The sequence below is a fragment of the Peromyscus eremicus genome, chromosome 4 (assembly GCF_949786415.1).
Source record: "Peromyscus eremicus chromosome 4, PerEre_H2_v1, whole genome shotgun sequence".
NCBI lineage: Eukaryota > Metazoa > Chordata > Mammalia > Rodentia > Cricetidae > Peromyscus > Peromyscus eremicus.
In genome coordinates, this window is record NC_081419.1 from 57,501,342 (window position 1) to 57,517,807 (window position 16,466).

At 39.3% G+C, this 16,466-nt stretch overlaps 1 protein-coding gene and 1 pseudogene across 1 annotated transcript in view; one reads left to right on the forward strand and one right to left on the reverse strand.

The window, feature by feature from the left end:
* Positions 1–16,466, reverse strand: part of Cerkl (ceramide kinase like) — a 108,098-nt gene that overhangs the window by 21,889 nt on the left and 69,743 nt on the right. The window contains exons 4-5 of the mRNA XM_059260785.1: positions 15,566–15,629; positions 8,489–8,631 (exon numbers count right to left, since the gene is read on the reverse strand). Of these exons, the coding sequence (XP_059116768.1) occupies positions 8,489–8,631; positions 15,566–15,629 (207 nt within the window). The remainder of the gene's footprint in view (positions 1–8,488; positions 8,632–15,565; positions 15,630–16,466) is intronic.
* On the forward strand, positions 8,775–14,653 carry LOC131909918 (tubulin beta-5 chain-like; annotated as a pseudogene).

Consider the following 16,466-nt stretch of genomic DNA (forward strand, 5'->3'; position numbering starts at 1 on the left):
ATCTCCCATGCTCATGGATCAGTAAGATTAACATAGTAAACAATGGCTATTTTACCAAAAGCAATCTACAGATTCAATGTAATCCCCATCAAAATCTCAACACAATTCTTTACAGACTTTAAAAGGACAATACTAAACTTCATATGGAAAAACAAAAAAATCCAGGATAGCAAAAACAATAAAGTACAATAAAGGAACTTCCAAGGGTATCACCATATCAATTGCAAGCTGTACTACAGAGCAATATCAATAAAAACTGCATAGTATTGGCATAGAAACAGACAGGTTGATCAATGGAATTAAATTGAAGATCCAGATATAAATCCACTTACCTAAGGACACTTGATTTTTGACAAAAAGCCAGGAATACACAATAGACAAAAAAAAGCATCTTCAACAAATGGTGCTGGTCTAACTGGATATTGATATGTAGAAGAATGTATATAAATCCATATCTATCACCCTGTACAAAACTCAAATCCAAGTGGATCAAAGACCTCAACACAAAACCAGACACACTGAACTTGACAGAAGTGAAAGTGGGGAATAGCCTTCAACATATTGGCACAAGAGACAAGTTCTTGAACAGAACACCAGAAGCGCAAGCCCTAAGATTGACAATGAATAATGGGACCTCATGAAATTAACAAACTTCTGTAAGGCAAAGGACACTGTCAAAAGGACACTGACAAAATGGTAGCCTATAGAATGGGAAAAGATTTTCACCAACCCCACTTTTGACAGAGGGCTAATATCCAAAAAATATAAAGAACTCAAAAAACAAGACATCAACAAACTAAATAATCCAATTTTAAAAATAGGTACCGATTTAAACAGAGAATTCTCAACAGAGGAATATCAAATGGCCTAGAAGCACTTAAAGAAATGTTCAACATCCTTAGCCATTAGGGAAACACAAATCAAAATGACTCTGAGATTACATCTTATACCAATGGAATCAATAAAATAAATAATAAAAGTGACAGCTCATGCTGGTGAGGATATGGAGCAAGTGGAACACTCTATCATTGCTGGTGGAAGCAAAACTTGTACAGCTATTATGGAAATATATAGAGAGAATCCTCAGAAAATTAGGAATCAATCTACCTCAAGACCCAGCTATACCACTCCTGCACATATACCCAAAGGAGGCTGTATCCTTCCTCAAGGACATTTGCTCAACTATGTTCATGGGAGCTTTATTTGTAATAGCTAGAAATTGGATACAACCTAGATGTCCCTCAACCAATGATTGAATACAGAAAATGTGGTACATTTACACAATAAAATATTACTCAGCTATTTAAAATAAAAACAATGTGGAATTTGTATGCAAATGGATGAAACTAGAAAAAAAAAAAACATCCTGAGTGAAGTAACCCAGACCCAAAAAGACAAACATGGTATGTACTCACTTATAAGTGGATATTAGCTTAAAGTGAAGAATAACCATGCTACACTCCACAGACGCACAGAGGCATAAGTTACAAGAAGGGCCCAAGTGGGGAAATAGAATAGATTTTATAGGTAGACTGAGGACAAGTGGGGATGGGAGCAGGATGAATTAGGTGGTGAGGGGGAGAGTACTGGGAGAGACAACTGGAATTGGGTGGCATTTCAGAGGTGAAATAGAAACCTAGTGCAATGGAAACTCCCAGGAGTATATGAGGGTAATCCTAGCATACACTTCTAGTAATGCGTACATGGAACCTGAACTGTCCATCTTCTGTAACCAGGCAAGGCTTCCAGTGGTGGGATTGGGACACCAATCTTCTACCTACAATTAGTCATGCCTGCAAGATGAGCTGGTGTAAAAGTGGTGAGAAACTTGTTGAGGTGGCCAATCAATGACTGGTCCAAGTTAAGACTCACTCCACAAGAGGAAGCCTGTGCCAAACACTGCCTGGATGATCAGTAACCAGAGTCTGCATAGCCCAGAGACCAAGGATGAGAACCAAGCATGATAAAAAAAAAAAAAAAAAAATGTCGATAAAATGATTCCTAGTGATACTCGTAGGCTGGAGCCAAACATAATCATCATGAGAGAGGCTTCATCCAGCAACTGATGGGAGCAGATGCAGAGACCCACAGCTAGATATAAGGTGGAGCATGGGGAATCCCGCGGAAGAGGGAGAGGAAGGATTGTAGGAGCCAGAGGGCTTACGATACCACAAGAAAACGGCCGACAGAATCAACCAATCAGGGCTCATAGTGGCTCACAGAGACTGAAGCAACAATCAGAGAGCCTGTGTGGATCTTACCAGGTCCTCTGCATCTATGTTCTGGTTGTGTAGCTTGGTGTTCTTGTGAGACTCCTAACAGCAGGAGCAGGGGCTGTCTCTGACTCTTTCGCTTGGTTTTGGGACCCTTTTTCTCCTATTGGGTTTCTTCTTCCAGCCTTAATATGATGGAATGTGCCTAGTTTTATTATAGCTTGACATGCCATGTTTGGTTGATATCCCTGGAAGGCCTGCCCTTTTCTGAAGGGAAAGGAGGAGGAATGGATCTGGGGAAGAGGGTGCATGTGTGGCAGGGGAGTAGTAGGAAAGGAGTGAGGAGAAACTGTGGTTAGGATGCAATATATGAGAGGAGAAAAAGTGAAATAATGAAAGAGAGAGAGAGAGAGAGAGAGAGAGAGAGAGAGAGAGAGAGAGAGAGAGAGAGAAGGAGGGAAGGAGAGAGGGAGGGAGGGAGAGAGAGAGAGAGAGAGAGAGAGAGAGAAGGAAATAAGGAAGGAAGGAAGGAAGGGAGGGAGGGAGGGAGGGAGGAAGGAAGGAAGGAAGGAAGGAAGGAAGGAAGGAAGGAAGGAAGGAAGAAGACAAATTTCAACCAAAGCTACCTAAGATGTAGAGAAAAAGAAACCCTATTTACCATTGGTAAGAATGTAAACTGGCATAGCCACTTGGGAAATCAATATGGAAGCTTCCAACAAACCTAAAATAGCACTACCATATGACCCAGATATATAAGCCTAGGTGTATTCCGGAAGTACTCTAAGTTAACTACCACAGAGATACTTGCACATCCATTTTACTGTGGCACTATGCACAATAACCAAAATGATCAATCAGCCTATATAGCCCCAACAAATGAATGGGTAAAGAGGATGTGGAATACAGACACAATGGAGGTTATTTAGCCAGAAGAATGAAATTCTGTAACGTGTGTTCTCTTACACACACACACACACACACACACACACACACACTGCATGAGAGCAGAAATTAGAGAGTAGTATTGTGACTAACAGGATGAGGAGACTTGGGAGAATAATGAAAGCTGCATGTCAAAGACACACCTACAATTCCATGCTCATGCACCACTCTTCACAATAGCCAAGATTTAGGATCAGCCTCTATGCCCAAGATATGAATGCATAAAGAAAGATGTGATATATATTTATAAAAGAATGCAACCTTGTAGAAGAACATAGCCTGGTGATTTGTGACTATGTGGACAAATGTGTAGGATATTATGTCAGATAAAATAAGACAGGGACAGAGAAACAAACACTGTAAAATTCTCAATGTGGAATCTGAAAAAAAGAAAAAAAAACTGAACTCACAGAAGCAGGGAGCAGGTAACAGTGGTGGAGGGATGGGAAGTGTAGCACCATGCTGGTCAAGGAGACAAAGTCCATGTCAGAATATCAAGAGTTCTGTTGTAAAATATGGTGACTACAATTCACGTGTAACATGCTTGAAAATTGCTAAGAGTAGAATTCATTTTCTCACACATAAGAAAATGATAACTATGTGAGGGAGTGAATATGGTAATTAGTCCAATTCAGCCTTTCCACGGTGTCTATATATTCCAAAGCATGTTGTATATGTAATCATGGACAGTTTTCAGTCCTTTCAAAATGAGCGAGGAAAAGCCATTTAAATCAATTATGATAGAAATAAATTAACTTAAGAAAAACCTGTTTCTCAAGCCTCACATTAGATACAATGAATCAGTCTACAGTTTTTAAGATGCCCAGGTGAATTTTTTAAAGGCGCAGTCTATGAATAAGTAGTAGCAACATCACCTGGTTCCTAGGTTTCGCCTCCAACTTGTGATGTGAATTGAGTATGTGTGTGAGCACACAGAGTAGACCCAGGTAAATGTTTTCACAAATGCACAGGGTGATTTTTGCACTCTTGGTCTGCAAACAGGTAGCCTAGAACCCTTTACTCTGGGGACCTTTGACTAGAACTCTCCATGAACTTTAGGAACCTACTGCCTAGGTATTGTTCATATGGTTCATGACGAATCTGGAATTATCCAGAAGGAAAATAAATCAGTTTCTTCTTGCTGCATCAGATTTAAGTAAAAGCTTTGGAAAGGAGACATACTTAGAGGGGGGTCTTTAGTAATATTGATTATAGAATTTCATAATGTCATTTCCTCCATTCCTGGGGTTGAAGAAGACTGTAAAACCATTCTTCTGGAAAGACTTTAAGATATATAATGTAATGACACTAGTCACAATAGCTAAGAGCATGCATCATGACGCAAGAAAAGTGAAGACAGCTCCCCATGATCCTGAAGTGTGATGGGTGCTCAAGCAATATCCTTTTGAGATGCTAGAAATCAGTTTGCTTCATGACCTGTCAAGTTCTGCTACTGTCCTCCAACATAATTTAGTTGTCATAGGAAGCACGACCAGATGTCAGAAATCATTCATCATCTTCACATTAATGTGTTACCTTTAATCTTTGAACATGAGTTTTTTTAGCACTCTGAAGAAAACATAAAAGTTCATGAGAAAATACATTTGACATCATAAAATTACAGATGATATTTTTTCCTCCAGGAAATTGTACGCTATTTGAAAATATGTCCCTACTACACTGTTCACATAAATAGTAGAAGGTAAACATTTTAATTAGCAGGAAAAGTTATTTTTCTGAACACCACCAGTAACTTTGCCCACCAGCCCCTCCCCCACACCTGCTGAAATGTGCTAAAAACAAAGAGCTGGGTTGAGATGGGGGGTGGGGGCAGCAGTTCATGAAAGAGAAAGTGAAACCCTGCCTGGTAATGTACTAGGCAGCACCCACAGAAGCAATAAATAAATGAATAAATGAATAAATAAATAAATAAATAAATAAATGAAAAAAAATTGTCCTTGGAAGTGCAAGCACTTCTGCAGAACAATTAACTTAATTAACCAGACAGCATGAATATTCATAAGGCTGTTAATGTCTCCTACATCCAAGCAGATAAATGTGATGTAATGACTTCCTAGTCAAGCATATCTAAAATTCTCATGAAAGCAGCACCTACATATCGCTTCTTTGCCTTAAATATCATAGAAATTAACAGTCCCTCGGCAATATCTTATTCTACCCAAATTAATTGGAAAGGATGAAATTTATTTATGCAAACTCTACAGGAATATATGATTCAGAGCCATCAGTGTGTGGATTAGGTCTTGTTTTACAACAACCGGATTGCTTTTTTATTTTTATGTCCTCTCAGGCTTCTCTCACTATCCCCCATCCCCTTCTAATCAGACTCTGTCTGTATAGTTCCTTAGCACCAGTTCCCATAGCAACAAACACAATTCCTAATGGCCAGCAGTTCAAATACTGGCTTTCCTACATCTGATACATTGGAGTCTGAGGATAATTCAGCAGCTTAGTCTGTTGGCTCCGTGGAGTAATTTACTAAACATTCTCCCTCTGGGTGTCTCTCTCCAGGAGGCAAATGGCTTCAAAGGCAGACTCTGTCTATTCATGGGCAGCTTGGAAACTTCCTGCCTAGCTCTTGTTCCCATTCTTCATCAAAAGCCCTGACTAGGCATAGCATCCCCGTATTAAACACCCCACACATGACTTTCCCTTCCTATTAGACAGAATTAGCAAGCTGCAACTCCTATCCAACTACCAGAGTTTGGCAGCCTGCTGTATCTTCAAAACAAAAAGATGACAATGTCATTCCTGGATATAGCCACTGAATAACAGGATATTTTCAAATTATAAATAGACTTTGAAATTAAGGGGAAAAATTCCCAATGCCTCAACATTATGCATTTGTAAAAATTGGTTATATAATAAAGACATAATGACCAATTTTTATAAGCAGCTCCCCTCCATGTCAAAAGCACACTTCTTAGAAGATGCCCTTTCCATTTCTGAGCTATGGTGGTTAGTGAATGACCTCAGAGATCCAAGTGCTAATGAGAAGAATTGCAGCCTGGGCACATATACTGCCGGGAAGTTTCCACCAGCTACAGGCAGAACTACTAAAATGACCCTGAAGGTCAAAAAATAAAACAGCATGAAACAATGGTCCAAATTGCCTCCCCTCCCCCTTTTTGGTCAAGGTTGTTTTGTTGTCTTCTTTGAGAACATTATTGGTTTTTGTAAGTACCTTAAATTGTCAGGATATATTCTAATCTCTCTCCCCCTTCAAATTATTGGCTTTGTAAAAGACTTCATACTTTACAAAGGCATTTGGATCTGTTTTTTTTTTTAAATGATATTTCTATAGTTATCTACTGAATAATGTATGTACTTGCAAAATCACAAATATGCTTTACAATAATAAAACCCTAAAGCTAATCCCTTAGGGAATCACTCATATATTAAACACATAAGTAGAGCTATCTCTGCAACAGCAATTCTAAATTTATGGCATGGATATGGTTATTAAACAGAACATTGAATTTTCTTTTAAATACATACTTTTTTTATTTTCATAAGAAAAATGTATTTTCCTGTTTTTGTCTTAACAATTATACATAATGATTTTTTATTGGTTAGTTTTATGACTCTTGACATAAGCCAGAGTCATATGGGGAGAGGGAATGGCAATTGAAAATGTGCCCAACCAGATTGGGCTGTAGGCATTTTCTTAATTGATGATTCATGTGAGAAAGCCCAGCTCACTGTGTGTGGTGTCACTACTGGACAGGTAGTCTTGATGCTGTAACAAAGTAGGCTGAACAAGCCATGAGGAGCAAGCCAGTAAGCAGCATTCTTCCACCGGCCTCTGTTTCAGTTCTTGCTTCCTGGTTCCTGCCTCAAGTTCCTGCCCTGACTTCCCTTCACACTAGACTACGAGCTTTAAGCTGAAATAAAACCATTTCCTCCCCAGGCTGCTTTTGGTCATGGTGTTTTATCACAGCAATAGACACTCTAATTCTTTAAAATGAAAAAGTAACAAATTCCCTTTATGATTGTTCAGTGGAATGAGTGAATTATGTACAAAATAACATATTCTTTTCTTAACTGTACATAGTCTTGCTCTGTTTCCCTTGTTTCGATCTCTGCTTTCTCCACAAGTAATCCTGCATCCTGCATCAAAATAAATTCTCTTGGACTAAGTTCCATTGAATGGTTTCCCTTATCTAAAACATCCCATAATTCTCTGCTGCTTCTCAGGTCAAAGTCAGACCCCTTTATGTGGCATGTATGCAGAGTGTCCATCAATTGACCTACTATTACACTCATCTCCTATCAAATGCTCCCTTTCTATTCTTCAAGTGCTTCCAGGGTTTGCCTTTCCTTTTATTATGGTGGAGCCTATATTTTAGGTGTTCTGTATATTCTACCAACTTAATAAACATTACTGCATATTACTTGTGCTAAGACACTAGGAATATGCTTGGGATAAGAGATGAGGAACCTGAGAGCCTTGAAGGAGACTGCCCTCCAGGTCCTGGGTTCTCTCTCCAGGCAGAAGGAAGTTACCATTTGAAGTTACAGTTGCCCAAGTTCTACATTTTACCTCACAGGACACTGTAAACATAATATGTAGAGCAGCCCTACTTTGAAACTTCCTATCTGGTTCTGGGTGTCATTAGACTTTTTCATAGCGAAATAAAAATTCCACTGATAATTGCCTAAGTGTCTATGCACATCAAACTTCATAGTACAATAATCTTGTAATCAAGTGAATATTTATATATGATTCTCCTAATATAGAATAGAAAAAAATGTGGCTCCAAAACATTAAATTTCTTGCCCTATGTTTTACATTTGCTTGTGGAAATGCTGGACATCAAGTGAGGCTGTTTCAGAACCAAAGACATTTGAGTCTTATTAGGAGATAGGAAATGGAATTACAGAAGAGAACATTGTATAGATTTGTTTCTGTCAACACGGCATGAGCTAGTACTATCTTGGAAGAAGGAACCTCGATTGGAAAAATACCTCCACATCAGACTGGCCTATAGGCAAGTCTGTGGGATATGAGGTATTTTCTTCATTAAAGAATGATATGGGAGAGTCTCATCCACTGTGGTTGGTGCTACCCCTGGGAAGCTGGTGCCCAGTTGTAAAGATAGCTGAGAGAGCCATGGAACAAGCTGGTAAGCAGCACCCTTCTGTGCCTCTGCTTCAGTTCCGGCCTTGGCTTCCCTAAGTGATCAACTGTAAGCTTTAAGATGAAATAAGCCCTTTTCTCCCCAGCTTGGTTCTGGTCATGATGTTTTGTCTTTGGGTTAGAAGACAAAGAGGACAGGGAGCAGTTTAATGAATCTGCAGCTATTCCTTGCCTGCTGGTATTAGGCCAAGTGGAAGCTGTGCTCCAACGGGAGTCAGGAGGCAGTCCATCTCCACCCCAGCATTCTTCTGAGCTCTGAGGAGCAGTGCGTGGGCTACTTCACTAGCAGATCCATCTCCGCCAACACACACAACACTGGAAACACAGAAGCAAGCAAATTTGTTGACATTCATGAAGTTTAGAATTTAAAACATTTTCTGACCTTACTTACATAGTGTATATGACTGTGTAGTGAGTATGATCACTCAAAATAACCTCAAGCCTTTAGTTAAGGGACAATGGCTCAGAAGACACAGCACTACACAGGTACAAATGATTAATAAAACCAGACCCTCCACAGCTCTCCATAGACCAAATAGTCTGAACTACAAAGTAGTAAACAGTGAACATCCCAACTCACATCTAACCAGCATTTGCTTGTTAACATCCAAAAGCATGTCACTCCAAGTTTTTGAACTTTGATCTGCTTGGTTTCAAAATTTCCCAATGTTTTATGAACTTTGTCAAAATCCTTATCCATGACCGTGCACATGCTGTGTGATCTAAAAGGACCATATAAACTCTTCCCCCCAAAAAATATAATTGAGCTTGAAAGAGCTTGATTCTTATATACATAGGATGGCAACATGTGACTACAGGTGACAGCAGCATAGCTATGTTCCTCATTGCTAGAGTCAGAGATGGCCTTTCCATGAACATTCTGCCAAACAAATAAACAAATAACCTGTAAAACTCTACCATAATATAGAAGTTGGGAAAACCTTTTGAAACAAATCTAAATTATAACTGTAACAACAGAGTAAGTGTAGACGAATTTCTAAATGGTCTTATTAAATGAAAAACACAGAGCAAAATATAGGGGTGAAAACCTTAGAGATCAGAGAAATAGGAAAAGCCACCAACCACCCTTACCTCACCAGCTCTGCAGATTCCAAATTTGAGCCACTTCCTGTCTTACCCGCACCTTTATATGCCTTGCTTTTCTGCCCTCTCATTGTCTCTTAGCCCAGCTACCTCACTTCCTTGTCACTGTCTGTCCTTGCAGACCTCCAGGTCTCTATGGTTGGTACTGGGATTAAAGGCATGTGTCACCATGATTGGCTCTGTTCCCTAGTATGGCCTTGAACACACAGAGATGCTGCCTGCTAAGTGATCGGATTAAGGGTGTGTGCTGCCTGACTTTGTTTACTTAAAATGGCTGGCCTTTTCCCCTGATCTCCAGGCAAGCTTTATTTATCAAAGCACAAATAAATATCATCACAAGTAAGTGTGAATAAGTACCATTAGTGAATATCAGTTAGTGGATATGACTGCATACATATCAGACACTGTTCTCAGCACTCTCCTGGTATTAACTTATTTAAGTGATAGCTGCAGACAATAGATATATTGATAACCTCAATTTACAGATCAAGAAGCTAAGGCTTGGAATGACTAAGGAGCTTTCCCATGGTCACCCACTAGTAAGTAACTATCAATCAATAAATCATTATCCATTCTATGTATGAAATCCAAAGAATGTAGCCTCATGGGAATTTTATTACTTTGAAAATAACTTTGAACCAATAGTCAACATGAAATTGAATGAGTTAGAAAGGAATATACTGATTTGTGTTAACAACTACTAGATCACTGTTAATCTTCATCGTCAACTGGATTTAGGATCACCATGGATACAGACTTCTGGTTAAGTCTATGAGCGTATTTCTAGAAAAGTTTAACTGAAGAAGGAAGACTTTGGCTGTGGGCAGCACCACCCAGACTTTCATCCCAGACGGAATACAAATGGGAGAAAATGGGTTGAGCACCAGCATTCATCCCTCTCTGCTTGTAACCATGGAAACAATGTGACCGGCAGCCTCACACGCCTGCTGCCATGCCCTCCCACCATGAAGATGGCACCACCTTCAAACTGTAAGCCAAGTCAAACCCTTCCTCCCTTAAGCTGATTTTTTTTTTTTTAAATTCTGAGTATTTTGTAACAGTAAAGAGGAAAAATAACTAATCAAACTGTTAAGATTGCCTCCAGGTATATGACATAAACCCAATGAATGTATTTAATATAAATATGGGAAAGAAGAAAAATTCACCCTTTTGCAACAAGTACTTTACAATGAAAAGTTACTCAAATGACCCCTTTGCATCTGGTAAGTCTTGCTGTTCTCAGAGTGAGAAAACTTGGCCACTGGACTCAGTAGAATGATTCTTTCTAAAAAAGTAGAATCAGGGTACATTTATTTCCTTTTCTAAAAGAAAAATAACAAAGGTTTTTAAGGGATTGCTTGCTATCACAATCAATATTATCTTTGAAATGTTGAAAGTCAGATTGTTTTCTGACTCAGAGTTTGGCTTAAAAAAACTTACTGTTACAAATACCACAGTTAATCTGATAAAATATCTATGATAGCCAAGTAACATATACATTATAGTTTATATATCTAATAGTATTATGAACAAAAGAGTCATGTTGTATAGTCCAGAAAATTACATGCATGCGTGCGCGCACATCCACACCCCCCTACACACACACACACAAAGGAAAAGCAAAGATTAATATGCTAACAATAACATAAATGCTACAGGTTGGTTTAACAGTGTTCAACTTATAGTGAATGCGACTGCCATGGCTTCTAGTTGGACAGCTGACATCATTCTCTTCTTTTCTCTTATGTAACCTTTTTGTCAGACCATGTAAATAGGGGGCAATGTGGAACCTAACCTCCCCCAAGTTTTAGCCATGGATCCCACAATGTTTGCTAGAACACACTGGCGTGGGACACCAGCTGTCATTCAGTGTTGATCTGCTGTTTCTCTTGGCTTTCGAAATATGTCACAATGTGTCTTCACAGAAGCATATGGAACTCGTTTTGAAAAACTCTAAAATCTTAGGAAATGGTATTTCTTAAACATCATCTAGCAAACTGTTTCACTTTGCTGACTAAGCTACACTGAAGCTTTTTTGGACTGCAGCTTCCCAGCCTCCTGTCTAGAAGCCATGAATAACTTACTAATCACTTCCAATCAATAACTCCACTGTTGTCAAAGAGGGACCCCACGGGCTGAGCTCCTGAGGGAATGTGATTCCACCACTCATCAAAATGAAATGGCATGTTGGGCCACATCCCATCTTTAAATCTTTTGTTTAAACTTTTTTCAAAAATATTCCTATGGTCATTCTTTTTTATTACTATTCCCTCATATATTATATCCCTCATATAACCCATTTTCTCCCATTTAACCTCATAACATATATCTCCCATATAACCTCAGTTTTCCCTCCCTCCTCTCCTCCCAGTCCTCTCCTCCTTCCCCTCTTCCCTGGATCCACTCTTCTTCCTTTCCCCTCAAAAAAGGGAAGACCTCCCAGGAATATCAACCAAACATGGCATAACAAGTTACAATAAGACTGGGCACATTCCCTTATATTAAGGCTGGATGAGGAAACCCAATAGGAAGGATAGGGTCCCAAAAGCCTGCAAAGAGTCAGAGACAGCCCCTGCTCCCGATGTTAGGATTTCCACCAGAACACCAAGCTACACAACCATAACATGAATGCAGATGACCTAGGTCAGACCCATCCATGCAAGCTCCCTGATTGTCCCTTGTGTTTCTGCAAGCCCCCATGAGCCCTGGTTAGTTAATCCTGTGGACTACTTTCTTGTGGTGTCTTTGACTCCTCTGGCTCCTACAATCCTCCCTCTCTCTCTCTCTCTTCTGCAGGATTCCCAGAGCTCTGCCTAATGTATGTCTGTGGGTCTCAGGATGTGCTGTGAATAAAGGTGGCACAGAACTTGTGGGAGTGGCCAGCCAAAGACTGGACCAACTTGAGACCCATGCCATGAGAGGAAGCCCCTGCCTGGTACTGCCTGCAGGGCCAGAAACCAGAGTCTGGATAGCCTGGAGACCTAGGACAGAACCAAATACCACCAGCAAAAAAAAAAAAAAAAAAAAAAAAAAGTGAATGAAATGAGTCTGAATGATATTCTGCTATACTCATAGACTGGAGCCTCGCATAATTGTCATCAGAGAGGTTTCATCCAGAACTGATGGGAACAGATGCAGAGACCTATGGTCATTCTTTAAACAGGTTCATTGAGGGATATTTCCTGTCTGAACAATTCTTGTTAGAGATTTGTTCTCTTGAAGAGTTTGTTGAAATTATCATGTTTCCACTGTTTCACAACAGTCCATGTATTTCTACGTAAGGGGAATTAGAATTACCTTTAATTAAGGTGATTACTCCAACCACACCAGCTCCTATTAGAAAAGCTAAATCCATCAAAATAAATTAACTATTTAAAATATTAGGAACATAGATGACTTCTAATAGAAATTTAAAATCATTATACACCCAAAGTAAATCAGTATACCATAGGATTAGAACAAATCAATGGACTTACTTAGTTCACACAACAGTTTAAGAATGTGTAATAACTAAAAGCTCTATGTATTTTTTAATATCATAATGCAAAATAATTTCCACACGGGAAATAAATTAAAAATTAATATGTTTGGGTAAGGGGGAAAAAACTCTTTCTATGAATTTGAACAATCCTTTTTCCTACTTCAAAGCCGTTCTAGATCACAGATGGTGTAATTACCAGAGAAGACACTGACGGATACCACACTCAGCAGAGCATCTCATGCCACCAGTGAGTAAGTTCAGATTTCATATGTACATCTGTTACCCTGACTTTTATTTATATAACCAAGGTCCAAAGCAAGGGCTTAGAATGAAGCCATGATCTTCTTACACTTGTAGCTTGGGACTTTGGACCACACTAAGTCGCTCATCATTTAGCATAAATTTCCCAAACACATTTTTTTTTAAAATATACACTTCAAGGATCATTTCCTCATAGGTCGCCTATTTATCCTTCTGCTCACTTCTAGGTATGAAATTATACAGTAATTACCCACCTTGTCCTCTTGACTATCAATGCTTTTATAGTATAGCCATCTAGCCTTTTTATATGCCCTTTTGTTTAATCATGTTTTACCTTCTAAATTTTATGCCTCACTAGGCACTACATTTTTTACTGCAATTTAGTGATTCCTTTGATGATAACACTACCCTTCATGTGTCTTAATATTTCCTGGGAAGCTTTAAAGCTTTTTTTTTTTTTATTTTGGGGAAAATGAAGATCAACTGCCCTTCAAGACCTCAGTGGTTCACTGTCTTTTCTTGCCTTCTTCCCACTGCCATGTGGCAATCGTCCACGTATCATCTTTTAATGCTCTCAGATAGCAAGTCTTGCATAAACACCCTCCCCAAAGTAGTATGTTTTCATTATATACATTAATCCATTACATTTGCAAATCAATTCTGTATCTCATTTGCCTTGTTCCTAATGTTCAAATGCCAGTGAGCAATTTCAGCACACTCCAGCAAGGCATTACAAGCAAGTTTCCAATGCCTGTTATGAATGTTTAAGACATCTGCTTCTCCATGCTCAAGCTGACCACACCCACCAAGGGGGACCCTAACCACCTGGTGTCTGGTACCATGAGCAGTGTCACATCACTGTTTCCCTGGCCAGCTCAACATCAACCTGGTGAAAGCTGACTGTGAACATGATGCCTCTCCCATGCTACATTCCTTCATGCCCTGCTTTGCCCCGACCTCACAGCCCTGGGAAGTCAGCAGTACAGTGTTCCTAATAGTGCCCAAGCTCACACAGCATATATTCACTGCTAAGAACATGACCACCTGTGAACCACACCATGAGCTGCTACCTGATCATGGTCATTGTCTTTTGGGACCCAATGTCCATGAAGGAGGTGGACAAGCAGATGCTGTCCATCCAAAACAAGAACTGTAGTTAACTTTGTAGAGTGGATCCCCAACAACATCAAGGTGACCATGTGTGACAGCCTATCCTGGGGCCTGAAGATGGCCTCCACCTTCATTGGCAACAACACTGTGCATCCAGATGTGCTATTCAAGAGCATCTGAGAGCAGTTCTTAGCCATGTTCTACCACAAGGCCTTCATACACTGGTTCTCAAGTGAAGGAATGGGTGAGGTGAAGTTCACCACAGCTGAGAGTAACATAAATGACCTGGAGTTCAAGCATCAGGAATACCAGCATGCCACAGTCAAAGACAGGGAAGAGGCTTTTGAAGATGATGAAGAAAAAGATCAATGGGGGTCTTAGGATGCTGTGGTACACACCTACTCTATACTTAGCCCTGGTATGGGAATGGTGCCCTATCTAAGCATGTCACAGGTTCCTTTCAAACCAAACATACCACGCTTTTTCCCAGGTTATCCAGTGCAGTGTTTTGCTTTAGCAGAGAATTGACAGTCTTATCAGATCAGGGAGATTGTGTACTAAAATACTTGAAAGCAAAGTAGGGGGCCATACAGGGCTCAAGAAAGCAACCACCTTCCAGTTAAGTGTCCAGCCATCAGAGTTATCAGGGGAGTTAGAATAAGGACTTTCTTTTCATCCCTGGTGATAAAAACTAAAGCCATACAGTGTTTCCTTAATTGATATGTCATATAGAAGAACTATGTGATAATTCATTCATAATAAAATGCTAAACCTGTAAAACAAAACAAACAAAACCAAACCATATCTACTTAGTCAATAAATTATGAGAAAATTAAAACCAGCATCTTTTATTCATTCAGAAAATAGATTTTGTTGTTACAAAATATCTATTCCAATCAATCACAGCAAAATTCACTATTGGATAACTATTCTTGCAAAAGAAGACCACAGCATTGTTATGCTGTATGATGAATATAATAGTTCTCATCAATGTTCTTCTTTATATTGACATGGTAAAAGCCAAACACTAAGGATTTTAAGTACAAATATATGCATGTTAAGTATAGGGTTCCTTGATATTTATAATTTAATTTCTCTTTTTGATTCCCTATGCCAGGTCCTTAGAGATGGATGACCATGATATATTAGCATTAATTACTAGCATATGTATATGAACAGAGCCTAATTCATTATAATGCTTTAAAATGATCAGTCCCAAATATGTGACTAAAAGCTAAGAAATTTTTTACTAGCATAATTTTTATATATGTGAAGATTAATAATATAACCTACCCATCAAATCCTTGGAGTTCACATTCGTCAAGCAGGGACAGGGCATGCCCTTCATATTCTGTTACTATTAAATTAAAACAAAAAAATAATATTTTAAATAACAATCCACACTTTTTAAGCTTGGTTTGACAAAATATTATGTTCAAAACATATGGTCAGGTCATAAACAAGTATTTATTCTTGAATATTTGAATCATAGGAAAAAGGGTTAAATGTTCATTGTCTGGTATTTTAATAGCTTTATGTAAAAGAAGACCACATAGTTGTTGCAACTATATAAGTCATTTAGGGATATCCAACACATAGTGTTTAGGGCATTTATCTTGGTGCCTGTTTGTTTAGTTTTCCCTAAATAAGACACTTTTCCTTTCGATCAGAAGCTTGGGAACAGGAGTATTTTGAAAATACAGCATATTTGCTGGCATTGAACAGTCAATGTTAAATCACTTTGGCAGCCTTACATGAATAAATTAGTTGAAAGGTTAGTGTAAGATTTACATACCAGAAGAACATGTATCTGGAGATGCTAGACTCAAAAAAAAAAAAACAAAAAGGAGCTGGATGTGGAAATACACAGGAATGCCAACCCAATGATAAGAAACGGGGGGGGGGGGACGGGGGGGGGCGCGGGGAGGCCGACATACAGGACCAGAGCCCAGGTCCACAGAGGAAACGAGTCTGTCACACCACATCTCTGTTGCCACAGCCATTAATATCCCATGCAGCACTGAAAATGCCAGTGAAGACAGGATGAGTGGGCACACTGCAGATGGCAGCGAGCATCACAAGCACGTTTAGCGTTTTCTGGGGCATCCCTGCCAGAAGAGGCAGCCCAGCTGTGTCCACCCATCCAAGATTTCTGCTGCCTGACATGACATTGCAGATGGATTTTTTTGTGTAA